General features: G+C 44.8%; 4 protein-coding genes across 4 annotated transcripts; 3 read left to right on the top strand and 1 right to left on the bottom strand.

Moving 5' to 3' along the window:
• LOC130534266 (fibulin-1-like) lies at positions 1–1965 on the top strand. Its single transcript, XM_057048293.1, has 3 exons — positions 1–1116; positions 1453–1544; positions 1926–1965. Exons 1-3 carry the CDS (start codon positions 10–12, stop codon positions 1963–1965), a joined length of 1239 nt encoding a protein of 412 aa, XP_056904273.1. The 5' UTR covers positions 1–9.
• A 3144-nt stretch (positions 1966–5109) lies between these two features.
• LOC130533864 (tumor-associated calcium signal transducer 2-like) lies at positions 5110–7292 on the bottom strand. The gene is made up of 9 exons (XM_057047591.1): positions 7132–7292; positions 6540–6641; positions 6199–6460; positions 6062–6127; positions 5921–5987; positions 5750–5848; positions 5467–5664; positions 5341–5385; positions 5110–5260 (listed from the first exon to the last, which is right to left on the bottom strand). Exons 1-9 carry the CDS (start codon positions 7190–7192, stop codon positions 5237–5239), a joined length of 924 nt encoding a protein of 307 aa, XP_056903571.1. The 5' UTR covers positions 7193–7292; the 3' UTR covers positions 5110–5236.
• Positions 7293–11725: 4433 nt separating this feature from the next.
• Positions 11726–13810, top strand: LOC130534265 (fibrillin-2-like). The gene has a single exon (XM_057048292.1). It carries the CDS (start codon positions 11795–11797, stop codon positions 13808–13810), a length of 2016 nt encoding a protein of 671 aa, XP_056904272.1. The 5' UTR covers positions 11726–11794.
• Positions 13811–14674: 864 nt separating this feature from the next.
• On the top strand, positions 14675–16574 carry LOC130534264 (latent-transforming growth factor beta-binding protein 2-like). Its single transcript, XM_057048291.1, has one exon. The coding sequence runs from the start codon at positions 14676–14678 to the stop codon at positions 16572–16574; it is 1899 nt and encodes a 632-aa protein (XP_056904271.1). The 5' UTR covers position 14675.
• Positions 16575–16690: the final 116 nt, after the last annotated feature.

The raw sequence follows: 16690 nt of genomic DNA, 5'->3' as shown, positions 1-16690 counted from the left end.
GTCAATACCATGGGCTCATATCTGTGCACTTGTAATGAAGGTTTTATCGGAAATGGACTGACGTGTGCGGACATTAACGAATGCAATGAAGACAATCAGTGCGACCCCGATGCTGCTTGTATAAACCGGCTCGGGAGTTACGAGTGCTCTTGTCTGGAAGGTTTTATTGGTGATGGGAGACAATGTGAAGACATTAATGAATGTGCTACCCCCAACATTTGCCCTTCTACTACTACTTGTGTAAACACTGGAGGATCATATTACTGTGACTGTGGCACCGGTTTCATCTTTAATAACTCCATGTGCCACGACTTAGACGAGTGTAAAGCAGGCCGCTGCAGTCGCTTCGCAGCCTGCACCAACTCACCCGGATCTTTTTCCTGCCAGTGCACTGCAGGGTACAGGGGAGACGGCTTCACCTGTAAGGATGTGGACGAGTGCTCACTGGCTGAACAGTGCCACTCAAATGCCCTGTGCATTAACATCCCTGGCTCATACAACTGCACCTGTCAGGTGGGATACTCTGGAGATGGGGTGTTTCAATGCAATGATGTCAACGAGTGTCTGGTGGCTAATGGAGGATGCGGAAACAGAGCTACGTGTGTCAACAACCAGGGTTCCTTCTATTGTCTGTGTCCATCAGGATTCATCTTGGTTAACAAGACCTTTTGCCAAGATATTGATGAGTGTAAAGAACAGAACAATCCGTGTGGAGTTAATGAAGAGTGCAAGAACATCGATGGGTCTTTCGAGTGCTCCTGCCAGCTCGGGTACTATCGCCTGGCCAACAACATGGAGTGTGTTGACATGGATGAGTGTAAAACCAACCCTTGTCATGTTAACGCCTCGTGCCTCAACACCATTGGGTCCCACACTTGCACCTGCAAGAGAGGATTTTCAGGAAACGGCACCCAGTGTGAAGATATAGACGAGTGTTCCGCTGAGGGTACATGTCACTCACGGGCCTTGTGCGCCAACTTCATTGGGGGCTACTTTTGCTCCTGTCAAGAGGGTTTCAACGGCAATGGCTTCGCCTGTGAGGATGTGGATGAATGTGCTCTCCCAGAAACCAAATGTCCATCGTTCTCAAAATGTGTCAACTCCCCTGGCGGTCATGTCTGTTCATGTTTGAACGATACGTTGGCTGACAACGACACCTGTGTGCCGCCCAGTTCCTTGTGCGAGCCTGCCTGCCACCGCCATGGTTTGTGCCACCAGTCACCGGCGGAATACCAGTGTGTGTGCAACCATGGTTACATAGGTGATGGGATAACTTGCTCAGACATAGATGAGTGTCAGATGGAAAACATTTGTCCTGAAAAGGAGACAGAGTGCATCAATATCCCCGGATCATTTGCTTGTGCCTGCAGGAAAGGCTACTCTCTCAACGGCACAAAGTGTTTGGGTAAATCTCAGTTCTTTCTCTCTAACTGACTCACTTCTGATTCTCAGTATTGTGGCAGTGCCGTCAAGAAGAACTGCAATAATATTCAAACTCAAACACGGTTTCAGAAATTAGGTGTGGAGATCGGGCCCCGATCAATGTAAAAACAGGACATGGTTTTCAGTAATCATTTAAAGCTTCAAAATAAAAGTCACTTTAAGTGGAAAGTCACTACATTTTTGTCTTGTATAGTCTAAACTCAATATCTGAACTGAGTGAACTAAGATGTTACAAATCAGACCATTCTACGGTTTGGGAGATTTGAGAAGAGGCCTGTATTTAGATATTACCTAAAAATATTCCTTATCATTTGTGTTCATATCATTGTGTTTCCCAAACAGCAAAATGTCAGTTTTTTAAATTTTGAAATATGTAACTAAGACAAAGCACAAATTGGTAATTATCAATTTTGTGATTCCTGTTTCCGTGCTTCCTTCTTTCTTTCTCATGACTCTCTTTTTTTTGTCCATCCTTGCCCTAGATGTGAACGAGTGTGCGACAGGGCAGCAGGAGTGCAGTGAGTTTTCCCAGTGTGTCAACACAATTGGCAGCCATTCCTGCTTCTGTCTTAGTGGTTTCACAGGTGACGGAAAGAACTGTTCTGGTGAGTATCGGTTTATGCTTTAAAACCATTTGTTAAACCATTGCTGGTTGTTCTCCCATGTGTGGACTCTCCTTTGAGTTTCTTGTAGCACCATTTAGGGGTCATGTCCCTGACACTGTTCCATTTTGGATAAATTTATAGACTTTGATGAATGCCAAGTCCAAAATGGTGGATGCCATCCAGTGGCCAGCTGCACAAACACACCTGGAACCTTTATCTGTGCGTGTCCACCTGGCATGGATGGAAACGGCTTTGACTGCCACGATGTGAACGAATGCGAGCAGAACTCCAGCCTGCCCCACAACTGTAGTGCTCAGGCGTTGTGTCACAACACGAATGGATCTTACACCTGCCAATGCCAAGATGGATACCGGGGTGACGGATTTGTGTGTGAAGATGTCGATGAATGTCAGCTAAGGACAACTTGTGGCGTGAACATGATCTGCAGCAATACCCCTGGTTCCTACATGTGTTCCTGCATCCTGGGCGTAGTGTACGATGTGGGTACCTGCGTAAGAGAAGACGTTTGCCTAAATGCCAGCATCACCTGCCACTCTCTTGCCCGATGCCACCGACAGCAGGACTCCTTTTACTGCCAATGTGTCGGTGGTTATGAAGGAAGTGGCACCGAATGTCTGGATGTGGATGAGTGCAGCCAACCACAAGTCTGCCTTGCTTTCTCCTACTGCTTCAACACTAATGGCTCCTATTTTTGTGACTGTTGGGAAGGCTTTCAAGACAATGGGACACATTGTCAGGACTTGAATGAATGTCAGACTGGTAACTTTAGCTGTCCTGCCAATAGTACCGTATTTTCACAACCATAAGGCGCGCCGTATTATAGGGCGCACCTTCAATTAACAGCCTATTTTAGAAATATTTTCATACACAGGGCGCACCGTGTTATAAGGCGCATAGCATAGAAACTGCGTAGCGCCTGTGGTTTCATGACGCGTTCACTAGATCAAGCTGCGCTAAAAGGAATGTCAATAAAACAGTCAGATAAGTCAGTCAAACTTTATTAATAGAATACAAACCGTCGTTCTCACAACTCTATTCACTCCCAAAACGAATAAACAGCTGTTTTATTTAGCTGTATTATTTTTCCCAAGTGACGTAGTGTTTTCGCGTAATACAGTTCGTTTAATAACAGCGAGTTATAACAGGCAGTGCAACATTTTTATCACAAGTGGATAGTGGAGTTTAATAAATCTTCGATTTAGTGCAACATTTTTATCACGTAGTACCGTTGCGGTAAATCAAATGTTAGTGCAAACAATATATGGTAACTCGAACTCTCGAAGTAGTGCAAAGCGATAGCAATAGCAAGCAATAGCAATATAACAACGTTGTTCAAACGGTAATTTCCATATTCACAGTATGACCAGCCTTGTTAAATTGTAAACACACAAAAGAAACACGTAAAGATCACTTTATCAGTTCATTCCTCATCCAGGAATCCCTCGAATTCTTCTTCTTCGGTGTCCGAATTGAACAGTTGTGCGAATACGGCGTCCAACATGGCCAGCTCCGTCTCGTCAAAGTCGGTGTCGCTGGTGTTGTCTGGCATTTCAGTGACAATCCCTGCCTTCCCGAAAGCTCGGACCACGGTCGATGCCCAGGCATTTATGATCCACTGGCAGATAGTGACGTATGACGCTCGGCGCCGTCTCCCCGTCTTGGTGAACGTGTGTTCGCCGTTCGTCATCTACCGCTCCCACGCAGTTCGCAGTCTAGTTTTGAATGCCCCGTTGACACCAATATCTAGCGGCTGGAGTTCCTTTGTTAATCCACTTCTTGCTTTGTTTCCTCGGAAGCTCCATTGAGTCTTCTTTACCTGGCGCAGGTCGTCTTGTTGCTTCCTCCACTTCCGCACCATTGATTCGTTCACGTTAAATTCTCTTGCCGCTGCTCTATTTCCGTGTTCAACTGCGTGACTGATAGCCTTCAGTTTGAACTCTGCGTCGTAAGCGCGTCTCTTGCAAGGAGCCATTTTGGGGTCTTTACAGACAGAAATGGTTTGGGACTGAATTTACTGCTGTTACCTCGGCCACGCCTACTGACTACGGTAGCCGCGATTAACCAATATTACCGTAATCCATACAAAAGGCGCTCCGGGTTAAAAGGCGCACCGTAGATTTTTTAGAAAATTCTAGGCTTTTAGGTGCGCCTTATAGTCGTGAAAATACGGTACCTGTACTAACACAGAGGGGAGTTATGAATGTATCTGTGACTTAGGTTTCTCTGGTAATAGCTCCCTGTGTTTGGATGTGGATGAATGCGACTATGGCCTCAGCCAGTGCCCTGATTTCTCCAACTGCCTGAACACTGTTGGATCTTTTGCCTGTAAATGCTGGGATGGATATCAAGCTAACAACAGTTACTGTGAGGATATCAACGAATGCCAAATCAACTCCACCTGCCCTGAACACAGCATGTGTACCAACACCAACGGGAGCTACATTTGTGTGTGTGATAACGGCTTTTCCGGAGTGGGGGAATTGTGCCTGGATGTGGATGAGTGTAGTGTTGTGGAGGGGCTTTGCACCAACGGCACATGTATAAATACTGTGGGTTCTTATTATTGTGACTGCTTTACAGGATTTTGGAGTAATGGAACAGAGTGTGAGGATGTAGATGAATGCAGAGTCCCCCTAAACTTTACAGTCTCAGTCTGTCAGCCCAATTCAACGTGCATCAATATCCCCGGATCCTATTCATGCCCCTGTAACAACGGCTTTATTCTGAATGGAACACAGTGTCAGGATGTGGATGAGTGTCATGATCTGGACCAGAACCCTTGCCCTGAAAATGCACTGTGTAACAACACAGCGGGATCCATCTCTGCTGGGATGGATATCAATCTAACAACAGTTACTGTGAGGATATCAACGAATGCCAAATCAACTCCACCTGCCCTGAACACAGCATGTGTACCAACACCAACGGGAGCTACATTTGTGTGTGTGATAACGGCTTTTCCGGAGTGGGGGAATTGTGCCTGGATATGGATGAGTGTAGTGTTGTAGAGGGGCTTTGCACCAACGGCACATGTCGGCAGTGCCGACAGCAAGCCAACAACAAAACAAGCGATTGTTCCTATTCCTCAGTTAAAATGGCACACTCCCAACACAAGTAGACAGTCTGTGATGACGACGTAGGAGCAGAGGGCAGCGAGAACAAGGACTTTACATGGCCTCCATCTCTCTTTGCTGTTGGGGAATAAAAACGTCACATTATCAGAACCTCAACTTTTGTCACACGCAAGATGGGACGAACAGACCGGCCTTACCTGAGTTTTGTTGTACCTCTTTTTGCCTCGCTTGTTGAGGAAAAACTGCGGAGAAAACAGGAAGTTAATGGGGTTGGCTAAAGCAGAAGATGCACCGACACAAAGCGCGATATTCAGCATGCTTACCAGGACCACTAGACCAATAACCACGGCCAGCACCACCACCACAATGACGGCAATGATTCCACCAGACAGGTTCTTCATGGTAAAAGTCGGGGCTTCCTCGTCCACGTAATACACCAGGATGTTCTCCATATCAAGGATCTGGTCTCCCACCTTGGGCTCAAACTTCACCTGGTTCTTGAACAGAGGCAGAACTTTCACCTGTAGGACAGAAAGGGAACAGCGCACCAGTTTAGTCTTGAGAACGCGGTGGGCTCTGTGCGAATTTGGAGCATTGATCCCGTACATCTTTCTCCATGTAGTAGGCCATCTGGGTCAGGTCAACCGTGCGATCGCCAATTTCTTTCTTCACATCCACCACAATCATTCGGGCATCTGGGTCGTACTGCAGAAGGGGGTCAGAGTTTTACAATCTGGTTTTAGCAAAGAAAAATATGGCTCAACTCTTCCCACTTACCTGAACTTCCTTCACCAGGTCCTTGCTGAAGTTTTTGTAGCGCTTGTTAATGGCCTCAGCGATGGCACTGCGGCGAGGGAGGAATTTATCACTGCAAAGTTCCTTCGGTGTCGATGTTGACAATTTGAAATGAATACTTACGTTTTCAGATCCGCGGCCTTAACCGGGTCTGGCGTTGGTTTGTGCGTGAGCTGCAGCCGGATAAAGCTGGAAGGAAACGAAAATAAGTCGGTGCTGCAGTTGCCCCAACGCCCCAATCCTCGGGATAAACTACTCACTGCGTCTCCACGAGTTTCTCACACTTCAGGTCCTTGTCGCCCTTGTCAGTTCGCCGCACGCCGGCGCTGTTGACACACCAGCACTCGTCGGTGTTGTTGCACTGCTTGGCCCTGAATTTGCCATCATTCTCACAGTCTGGGTCATAGATGCCATCGTTGTCCACAAAGGCGGTCTCAACCGGCTTTCCTCCAATAATACGCATGCCTGGGTACTTCCTGGCTTGATACATCTCTGCCTTCATTAGGAAGCATTTGGGGATCACTAAGGTGGTGGAAAAACATGTCATGAGGAGCTGAAATTGGGGGGTGTTATTTATACAAATCTTTCTTGTCACACTTACATTTGTCGCAGTCTAGCGTTTGCTTGACATTATCATCCACCAAAACAGAACAGGAGCACGGAGTTCCATCGCAAGTGGCCCACTTCATGGTTTCACAGGAACCTGGGCACACAAATGTAGTATTTTTTTTTGTTTTTTTAAAGGAAAGTCACAATTTCACTCTAGCAATTCTAAATTAACTTAGCCATCAAGTGTGCTATCACGGTAGGCAGATATAAGCGCTGAACAGGCCCATAAACGGGACCGGTGGACGAACAGGTTCATCCAACACCTGGGCGTTGGTTTCTCCAGACAGAGAGCGGGAGGAGGAGGGCTCCCACCCCCCACCCGGCAACTACTCACTTTACAACTCAGAAAACACAGACACGGAGGCAGCTCATCGATCAAAACACCATTAACGCCAAAGACCGGGATTTATTAAGCAACGAGGCGTGAAAATATCGCGAGTGGGGCTCGCGGAACGAGGTGCGAAAAAGGCGCACGCTGCAAGCGTCTCTAAAATACTGTAGCTAAAGTGAAGTTGAACTTTTACAAATAAAGCTTCAATGGTGTAAAGACAGTTTTATCAACTAAAATGGAAGAAACTACTTACAGCTCTGAGCTGAAGCTTCCAACGCGAAGCTGGCGAGAACGAGCAAAATCCACATTTTCATGATTAAAATCGAGCAAAACGACCGAAGCAAAGGTTCTATCGGTCCGGTTCCGAAGTCACACACGGACAAGAATGGCGTCCGAGCTCCAAGCGCTCCCTTTTACTCCCGCAGGTGTGTCCTCGTCAAACCCGTTTGGACGGAAGTTGGACGGGCGCGTTCACGAACAAACACAACACACCTGACATCCGCTATGACCATATTTGGCCTCTCGCGTTCTTACTGTCACTTGTCATGTTTTTGTTTCTCTTATTTTAACAATAAATTCCAGCCAGTAGGATCGTTGTGTAATTAATCGAAACTTTTGTAAATAAACACCTGAGACTGGAAGTTATACCAATCATTTAACAAATATAAATATGTGAGATGTGTTCTGACATTCAAAACTCTAAAATGAACTAAATGAACTTAGCCTACATATATAACTGTACAACACCTAACCCTAACTTTGACTATCGTGTCAAAAGAAATCGACACATAAGTTATATAGAAATTACCCATGAAATTATGTGTTTTGAAAAATGAACTTTGGCTTTGTTGCAGTGTAGTTGTTTTTGTATTCATTAACACAAGTATGAAAATGAATCAGAATAGCGAGTTTCAGCTTTTCTTTTTTTTCTAGTTAAACCTGTGTCTGTAATCCCTATAGAGTGTTTTTGTATTGTTCTTTACATTGTAGCAAACCTTCATTTGAGTATTCAGGCCTTCCATTTTATTTTATTAGTTTTCTATGTTTTACGTTTCTATAGAGCTCAAAAACCATCATCATGCAGCGACATTCCAGCAACATATGAGTAAATATTGTGAAACACGGAGCCTGGATGACGTCATGGGAGCCTCCCAGACAGAAACCAGCAGAGGATTTAAAAATGCTATAGCCGAGAATCTTTGAGTCACCTCTGCTGGAGGACGCTGCTGAGTCACCTCTGCAGGTTGTGTTTGTGAAACACTGGAATGGCACAGGTTTAAAAAAAAACTAAACAATTCCAACAATTCTGAAATGTAAAGAATTTGGATAACAAGAGTACCATTTTTAAAAAAACAACTTTTACACTGTAAAATTGTTAAATTAAATGCAGCTTAAAAAAATTAGTAAAGCGCCTAATGTATCAGTGACTGAATGAACAATCTCAACAATATGTTAATTAATAACATGACACAAAATTGTTTGTATGGACAAAATTGTGTTTAGTCTCATTGTGTGTATTTATTCTTGATTCCATTTAAGTTTAGTGGAGTTTCTGTCTGGCTGACAGAAACTTGTCTCACCTACGAGGCTTCGTCAGTCACAATCACCTATAATACTTAGATTAGTTGTGACATTCTTTGATAGCTAACATTGTGTAATCCAAGAGACTGAGACCATGATCTACAGCACCAATGCTGAGATCCATCCCACAGATACATACAGTTGGATAGTCTCAAATCATCTGGATTAAGGAGAATCTCAAATACTTTGGGATCCTACGTGCAATTCTAAATCATTAAGAAGCTGTAAAAAAGTCAGCCACGGCTAAAGGCCGTTCCCAAGACTTAAGGACTTTACACTTCACACCAGGAAGAAGGAAGACTGGAGAACGTCAGACACTCCGAGGGAGGAGACGGCCCCAGATGCTGAGCTGCTGAGTAAGCACCTCAGGTCTACCCAGCATGCACCCCAGGAAGATACAGGTAAATCAGAGACTGTGCAGAACCCAAAGGTGACTGAGCACCCGAGCTTGGATGGGGAGAACAATGCTGCTCACAAGCTGCAAAAGGGGGTCATGTGTGTTTATTCTATTAACAGGGTAGATGGGGATGTGCTGGTGAAGGTATTGTGAAACAAAAGCACAGATTTTGAGTGTGTGGAAATCTAAGTGAACAATTGGGCTGCACTGAAGGGTCCAAAGAGCACCTTGGTCTCCAGGATTCTGGAGTTTAAGACGTTTCACACACCCAGAGTCCCAGAGCTGGTCATGTGGCAGGGTTAACCCTAACCCCAAACAACACGTAAACACGGCACAGTATCCCACAAAGGAGGAAGTTCCAGGATAAACCATCACTGGGCCACCGAGGGGAGAGGACGATCATTCGTTTATGGGAAATAAAGAGAAGAGGAAAAACAGATTTCACAACGAACATGGAAAAGAAAAACTTTAATGTTGAATAATTTGAACAAGTGCTCCTAGCTAAACATTTCCTAGTGACACTTAGCCATTTATCCACCAATAAGCTAGCAAACTCAAACACGCTTTACCATAGCTTTACCTTTGTTTTTTTTCTTAAAGTATTTTACAAAAGGGCTGATGTGAAATAAAGCAGGATTAAAGAAGAAATAAAACATTTCTAAAATAATTCATGCAAAAACTTAAATAAAATACAACTACTACTTACAAAGATCCAGGAGCAGAATGCACCAGTAACAGAGGGCAAAACCACCAATAAGGCCATGATTAAACAATGTTTAACCATTGATATGCTGGTCATTTATATAAATGTTCATTAATTACATTAGTTGCAAAAGAGGCGTTTACCAGCGTCAAAAAAGCTGTTGTCATGCACGGCTGTTGCATTGGAGCAAACTTGCAGGATATACTGACACTGTGTGGTGAAGATAAATAGTCACCATCATTTCCCTGAACCTGGGAGGGTGAAGGCTGTGAGGCTGTCGGGCTAATGGCTCTGAGTGTGAATCATATAATAATATAATAAAGTATCATTTTAATAAATCCAAACACACACTTGTACTTGTATCTTTGTGAGGACTTTCATAGGCATAATGCATTCCCCTCTAACCCTAACCTTGGATCTAACCCTGCCCTAAACCCAGATCTAAACTCAACCTTAAAACCAGGTCTTAACCCTGAAACAGGACCAACCAAAATGTCCCCACTTCCCAAAAATGTCCTCATTTTGAAAGAATATGTTGGTGCCTAAACCTAAATATTAAGGTTAAGAATTGTGACCCACATCCTCAGTTATTACTAAATCAAGTCACTACTTTACATTTTTGGAAACAGGATGTTTCTACAGTCAGAGTGAAAAAAAAAATACATCAAGGTCAAATGCCTTTTTTTGCCTTTTCACAAACCCCCTCTTTTGGCCTATGACTCCTTCTTTCTGACAATGTGAAGGACAAATAAAGCCTTGAGGGACTAGTTCACTTATTGTGGCGGCTGACACATTAGCAGGGAAAAATGGGTGTTCCTCTTCCCAGAGGTTTAACGTGTCAGGGCATCATGGTGTGGGAAGCAGCTCCATTGTCCGGAAGTCTCAGGGGGAGAGAAGTCATGACAGAGGTGGAGAAAAAACCCTTTCTCATAACAAGAAAGGAAGAAGTCCAGAGAAGGAGAGTTCGCAAGGAGACGGGGAAATATGCGGTGAGTGAAAATCACCTTTCAGGTGACATTTCTCATTCAGAACGCTGCATTCTGAATTATTTATTTATTCATCCAGTTCATTCAGTAGGAATCAATTTCATGACTGCAGAACTTCAAAAGGTCTCAGGGAGCAGATGTTTGCTGGCTTTATGGATCTGTTCAAATCACTGTGTGATAACTTGCCAAGTTGTCCCTCTGTTTTAATGCCTTTTTATCTTAATTATTGGATACCATCAGAGGCAAAATGTTGGCCAAACATTGTACAGCTGCAGAAATAAATATCGTCCTTCAGTCAGATCACTCAAGTTTCGCTAAAGCTAATGTGTTAGCATTGGAAAAGAACAAGTCAATCCAAACGTAGAACATTTTTATAATAATTTCAGATTTTATTATAAAGAATGTAAAAATGGTCATTTGAGAGATTGCCAATCCCAGGATGAATAATGTTTCTGATTCACTACAGCCCTAACTCTTCAAAAAAGGTGTTAAATTTAGTTTATAGACACTGTTTAACCTATGACATTTAGTTGATCTGATTTAAAATGCTAACGGCTATTAGTGATAAACGTGCTTGCTGTACTCCTTGCAAAGCTACCATATATAATATAACATTAAAGTAAATATACAGTATAACTAATATTGTAAGTATTTAAAAAACCCAAATACTCTTCTATGGAGGCATTGTACAGGATGGTACTCGGACCTGTTTAGGTGGTGTTACAGCACCTGTAAGAATATACACCATCTATTGTTGCGTGTAGTGATATAAGACTGGGGTGTCACCCTGCAGTCTGCCTCTTACCACAGTGGAGACTTAATGTGATGCTCTATGAGTAAAATATTAATGTAACGATGTAACATTTTTAATGTAAATACGACTATTAAACATACAACATTTTTTAGTAGACATTGACTATTTTATTTTTGCTATAAAAACTGAAACGTGTCCTTGTTCAGAGGCGTTCCAGAAGCAGTCCTGCACAATTCTTATCATTATTTTCTTGACAGGTTTTCACTCCTGTGGGTGATAAGTGGACTTGCAGTGCTGGATTGCTGCTGTGCTGGTAAAGACACAAACACAAACCACAAAAACAAAACTGTGCGGAATTTTCCCGATTTTATGTAATTCTCAACCTTTCCGTCCACTTTAGTTGCTGACCCAAAAGACTGTGAGACAGCGGGCAGTAAGTGCCACCCTCAGGCCGAGTGCATAAAGGTTAAAAACAACTTCACCTGTGCGTGCCGCATGGGTTACCAAGGTGACGGCTTGCTGTGCAGTGACATCGACGAGTGTCTGAGCGGCCTACACAGCTGTCACCCAAAGGCCCGCTGCAACAACACCCTTGGCAGCTACAGCTGTTTCTGTCTCAGTGGATACATCGGAGATGGCGCCGAGTGCCAGGACATTAACGAGTGCCAAAAAGATAATGGAGGTTGCCACGCCAATGCCCTCTGCACCAACCGCGAGGGCAGCCGGCTTTGCAAATGTAAAGTTGGCTTCAGCGGCGATGGTTTCGAGTGTGCTGATGTCAACGAATGCAATAACCAAAAAATCTGCCACTGGAACGCCACTTGCACCAACAACCCCGGCTCATACGTGTGCACCTGTAATGCTGGCTACAAGGGAAACGGGAACTACCTGTGCCTCGACATAGATGAATGTTCAGAGACTCCTTATTTGTGTTCCTCCTCACTGGGCTACAAAGGCTGTAAAAACCTGCCCGGTAGCTACCGCTGCACGTGCAGCAGCGGCTTTGAAAGTAACGGGCAGAGCTGCGTGGACATCGACGAATGTGCCGGCAACATCTGCAGCCTGTACGCAGACTGCGTCAATACCATGGGCTCATATCTGTGCACTTGTAATGAAGGTTTTATCGGAAATGGACTGACGTGTGCGGACATTAACGAATGCAATGAAGACAATCAGTGCGACCCCGATGCTGCTTGTATAAACCGGCTCGGGAGTTACGAGTGCTCTTGTCTGGAAGGTTTTATTGGTGATGGGAGACAATGTGAAGACATTAATGAATGTGCTACCCCCAACATTTGCCCTTCTACTACTACTTGTGTAAACACTGGAGGATCATATTACTGCGACTGTGGCACCGGTTTCATCTTTAATAACTCCATGTGCCACGACTTAGACGAGTGTAAAGCAGGCCGCTGCAGTCGCTTCGCAGCCTGCACCAACTCACCCGGATCTTTTTCCTGCCAGTGCACTGCAGGGTACAGGGGAGATGGCTTCACCTGTAAGGATGTGGACGAGTGCTCACTGGCTGAACAGTGCCACTCAAATGCCCTGTGCATTAACATCCCTGGCTCATACAACTGCACCTGTCAGGTGGGATACTCTGGAGATGGGGTGTTTCAATGCAATGATGTCAACGAGTGTCTGGTGGCTAATGGAGGATGCGGAAACAGAGCTACGTGTGTCAACAACCAGGGTTCCTTCTATTGTCTGTGTCCATCAGGATTCATCTTGGTTAACAAGACCTTTTGCCAAGATATTGATGAGTGTAAAGAACAGAACAATCCGTGTGGAGTTAATGAAGAGTGCAAGAACATCGATGGGTCTTTCGAGTGCTCCTGCCAGCTCGGGTACTATCGGCTGGCCAACAACATGGAGTGTGTTGACATGGATGAGTGTAAAACCAACCCTTGTCACGTCAACGCCTCGTGCCTCAACACCATTGGGTCCCACACTTGCACCTGCAAGAGAGGATTTTCAGGAAACGGCACCCAGTGTGAAGATATAGACGAGTGTTCCGCTGAGGGTACATGTCACTCACGGGCCTTGTGCGCCAACTTCATTGGGGGCTACTTTTGCTCCTGTCAAGAGGGTTTCAACGGCAATGGCTTCGCCTGTGAGGATGTAGATGAATGTGCTCTCCCAGAAACCAAATGTCCATCGTTCTCAAAATGTGTCAACTCCCCTGGCGCTCATGTCTGTTCATGTTTGAACGGTACGTTGGCTGACAACGACACCTGTGTGCCGCCCACTTCCTTGTGCGAGCCTGCCTGCCACCGCCATGGTTTGTGCCACCAGTCACCGGCGGAATACCAGTGTGTGTGCGACCATGGTTACATAGGTGATGGGATAACTTGCTCAGACATAGATGAGTGTCAGATGGAAAACATTTGTCCCGAAAAGGAGACAGAGTGCATCAATATCCCCGGATCATTTGCTTGTGCCTGCAGGAAAGGCTACTCTCTCAACGGCACAAAGTGTTTGGGTAAATCTCAGTTCTTTCTCTCTAACTGACTCACTTCTGATTCTCAGTATTGTGGCAGTGCCGTCAAGAAGAACTGCGATAATATTCAAACTCAAACACCGTTTCAGAAATAAAGTGTAGAGATCGGTCCCCGATCAATGTAAAGACAGGACATGGTTTTCAGTAATCATTTAAAGCTTCAAAATCAAAGTCACTTTAAGTGGAAAGTCACTACATTTTTGTCTTGTATAGTCTAAACTCAATATCTGAACTGAGTGAACTAAATATAACAAATCAGATGTTACAAATCAGACCATTCTACGGTTTGGGAGATTTGAGAAGAGGCCTGTATTTAGATATTACCTAAAAATATTCCTTATCATTTGTGTTCATATCATTGTGTTTCCCAAACAGTAAAATGTCAGTTTTTTAAATTTTGAAATCTGTAACTAAGACAAAGCACAAATTGGTAATTATCAATTTTGTGATTCCTGTTTTCGTGCTTCCTTCTTTCTTTCTCATGACTTTCTCTTTTTTTTGTCCATCCTTGCCCTAGATGTGAACGAGTGTGCGACAGGGAAGCAGGAGTGCAGTGAGTTTTCCCAGTGTGTCAACACAATTGGCAGCCATTCCTGCTTCTGTCTTAGTGGTTTCACAGGTGACGGAAAGAACTGTTCTGGTGAGTATCGGTTTATGCTTTAAAACCATTTGTTAAACCATTGCTGGTTGTTCTCCCATGTGTGGACTCTCCTTTGAGTTTCTTGTAGCACCATTTGGGGGTCATGTCCCTGACACTGTTCCATTTTGGATAAATTTATAGACTTTGATGAATGCCAAGTCCAAAATGGTGGATGCCATCCAGTGGCCAGCTGCACAAACACACCTGGAACCTTTATCTGTGCCTGTCCACCTGGCATGGATGGAAACGGCTTTGACTGCCACGATGTGAACGAATGCGAGCAGAACTCCAGCCTGCCCCACAACTGTAGTGCTCAGGCGCTGTGTCACAACACGAATGGATCTTACACCTGCCAATGCCAAGATGGATACCGGGGTGACGGATTTGTGTGTGAAGATGTCGACGAATGTCAGCTAAGGACAACTTGTGGCGTGAACATGATCTGCAGCAATACCCCTGGTTCCTACATGTGTTCCTGCATCCTGGGCGTAGTGTACGATGTGGGTACCTGCGTAAGAGAAGACGTTTGCCTAAATGCCAGCATCACCTGCCACTCTCTTGCCCGATGCCACCGACAGCAGGACTCCTTTTACTGCCAGTGTGTCGGTGGTTATGAAGGAAGTGGCACCGAATGTCTGGATGTGGATGAGTGCAGCCAACCACAAGTCTGCCTTGCTTTCTCCTACTGCTTCAACACTAATGGCTCCTATTTTTGTGACTGTTGGGAAGGCTTTCAAGACAATGGGACACATTGTGAGGACTTGAATGAATGTCAGACTGGTAACTTTAGCTGTCCTGCCAATAGTACCTGTACTAACACAGAGGGGAGTTATGAATGTATCTGTGACTTAGGTTTCTCTGGTAATAGCTCCCTGTGTTTGGATGTGGATGAATGCGACTATGGCCTCAGCCAGTGCCCTGATTTCTCCAACTGCCTGAACACTGTTGGATCTTTTGCCTGTAAATGCTGGGATGGATATCAAGCTAACAACAGTTACTGTGAGGATATCAACGAATGCCAAATCAACTCCACCTGCCCTGAACACAGCATGTGTACCAACACCAACGGGAGCTACATTTGTGTGTGTGATAACGGCTTTTCCGGAGTGGGGGAATTGTGCCTGGATGTGGATGAGTGTAGTGTTGTGGAGGGGCTTTGCACCAACGGCACATGTATAAATACTGTGGGTTCTTATTATTGTGACTGCTTTACAGGATTTTGGAGTAATGGAACAGAGTGTGAGGATGTAGATGAATGCAGAGTCCCCCTAAACTTTACAGTCTCAGTCTGTCAGCCCAATTCAACGTGCATCAATATCCCCGGATCCTATTCATGCCCCTGTAACAACGGCTTTATTCTGAATGGAACACAGTGTCAGGATGTGGATGAGTGTCATGATCTGGACCAGAACCCTTGCCCTGAAAATGCACTGTGTAACAACACAGCGGGATCTTTCTTTTGCCTCTGTTCTCCTGGGTATGAAGCTACTATCGATGGCTGTGGGGATATCGATGAATGTAAGGACAACATCACTTGCCGCTTTGACCAGGTGTGCGCTAACCTGCCTGGAGGTTATGAATGTTCATGTCCTTCTGGGTTCCATGAGGAAGAACAGGCATGTGTTGACACTAATGAATGTGAGACCTCACCATGTCACCTCTTGGCATACTGCTGGAACGCCCCTGGTTCTTATTCATGTCGCTGTCCTCTGGGATTCGCAGGAAATGGTTCGTGGTGCAACGATGTGGATGAGTGCAATGCACTCAGCAATCCATGCCACCATCAGGCCCTCTGTTATAACAGCCCGGGATCATATCTATGCATGTGTAACCCTGGTTTCATAAGCATCGGGCCACTTTGTGTAGACTTAAATGAATGCCAACAGGCTAATCGCCATTGTCACCCTACAACAACTTGCTCTAACTCTGTTGGGAGTTTTGAGTGCTCTTGTGGTCAGGGTTGGACCCTCACCAATCACGAAGATTGCGGAAGACTTGGATGTGTGGACTTGGATGAGTGTGTGTCACCAACAATATGTGCTGGATCAATGCTCTGCACCAACCTGCCAGGGTCATATAGCTGTTCCTGTCCCAGGAACAGCTCAGAATGTGGAATGATGATTTGGAATGGTTAGCAAAGTCATTTTTAAGCATCTGAGTTGATGACTACCTAACTGTAGCTGTCTGTTGTGATTTATTACAATTTCACTGGTGCATCTATGCAGCAATGTTTTAACATTTGTAATACTCG

The sequence above is a fragment of the Takifugu flavidus genome, chromosome 11, assembly GCF_003711565.1.
Source record: "Takifugu flavidus isolate HTHZ2018 chromosome 11, ASM371156v2, whole genome shotgun sequence".
Taxonomy (NCBI): domain Eukaryota; kingdom Metazoa; phylum Chordata; class Actinopteri; order Tetraodontiformes; family Tetraodontidae; genus Takifugu; species Takifugu flavidus.
This window is presented reverse-complemented; position numbering and strand designations above follow the sequence as displayed.

What these genes read in the sequence shown, in the direction of transcription:
- LOC130534265 (XM_057048292.1), top strand. Translation starts at nt 11,795, where the DNA reads ATGGGTTACCAAGGTGACGGCTTGCTGTGCAGTGACATCGACGAGTGT.
- LOC130533864 (XM_057047591.1), bottom strand. Translation starts at nt 7,192, where the DNA reads ATGAAAATGTGGATTTTGCTCGTTCTCGCCAGCTTCGCGTTGGAAGCT. An exon ending in AACGCTAGACTGCGACAAAT is followed by an intron (nt 6,461 to 6,539) that starts GTAAGTGTGACA and finishes CCACCACCTTAG; the next exon opens with TGATCCCCAAATGCTTCCTA. An exon ending in TTATTGGTCTAGTGGTCCTG is followed by an intron (nt 5,386 to 5,466) that starts GTAAGCATGCTG and finishes TTTTCTCCGCAG; the next exon opens with TTTTTCCTCAACAAGCGAGG.
- LOC130534266 (XM_057048293.1), top strand. Translation starts at nt 10, where the DNA reads ATGGGCTCATATCTGTGCACTTGTAATGAAGGTTTTATCGGAAATGGA. An exon ending in TCAACTCCCCTGGCGGTCAT is followed by an intron (nt 1,117 to 1,452) that starts GTCTGTTCATGT and finishes TCTGATTCTCAG; the next exon opens with TATTGTGGCAGTGCCGTCAA. An exon ending in GAGATCGGGCCCCGATCAAT is followed by an intron (nt 1,545 to 1,925) that starts GTAAAAACAGGA and finishes TCCTTGCCCTAG; the next exon opens with ATGTGAACGAGTGTGCGACA.
- LOC130534264 (XM_057048291.1), top strand. Translation starts at nt 14,676, where the DNA reads ATGGATGGAAACGGCTTTGACTGCCACGATGTGAACGAATGCGAGCAG.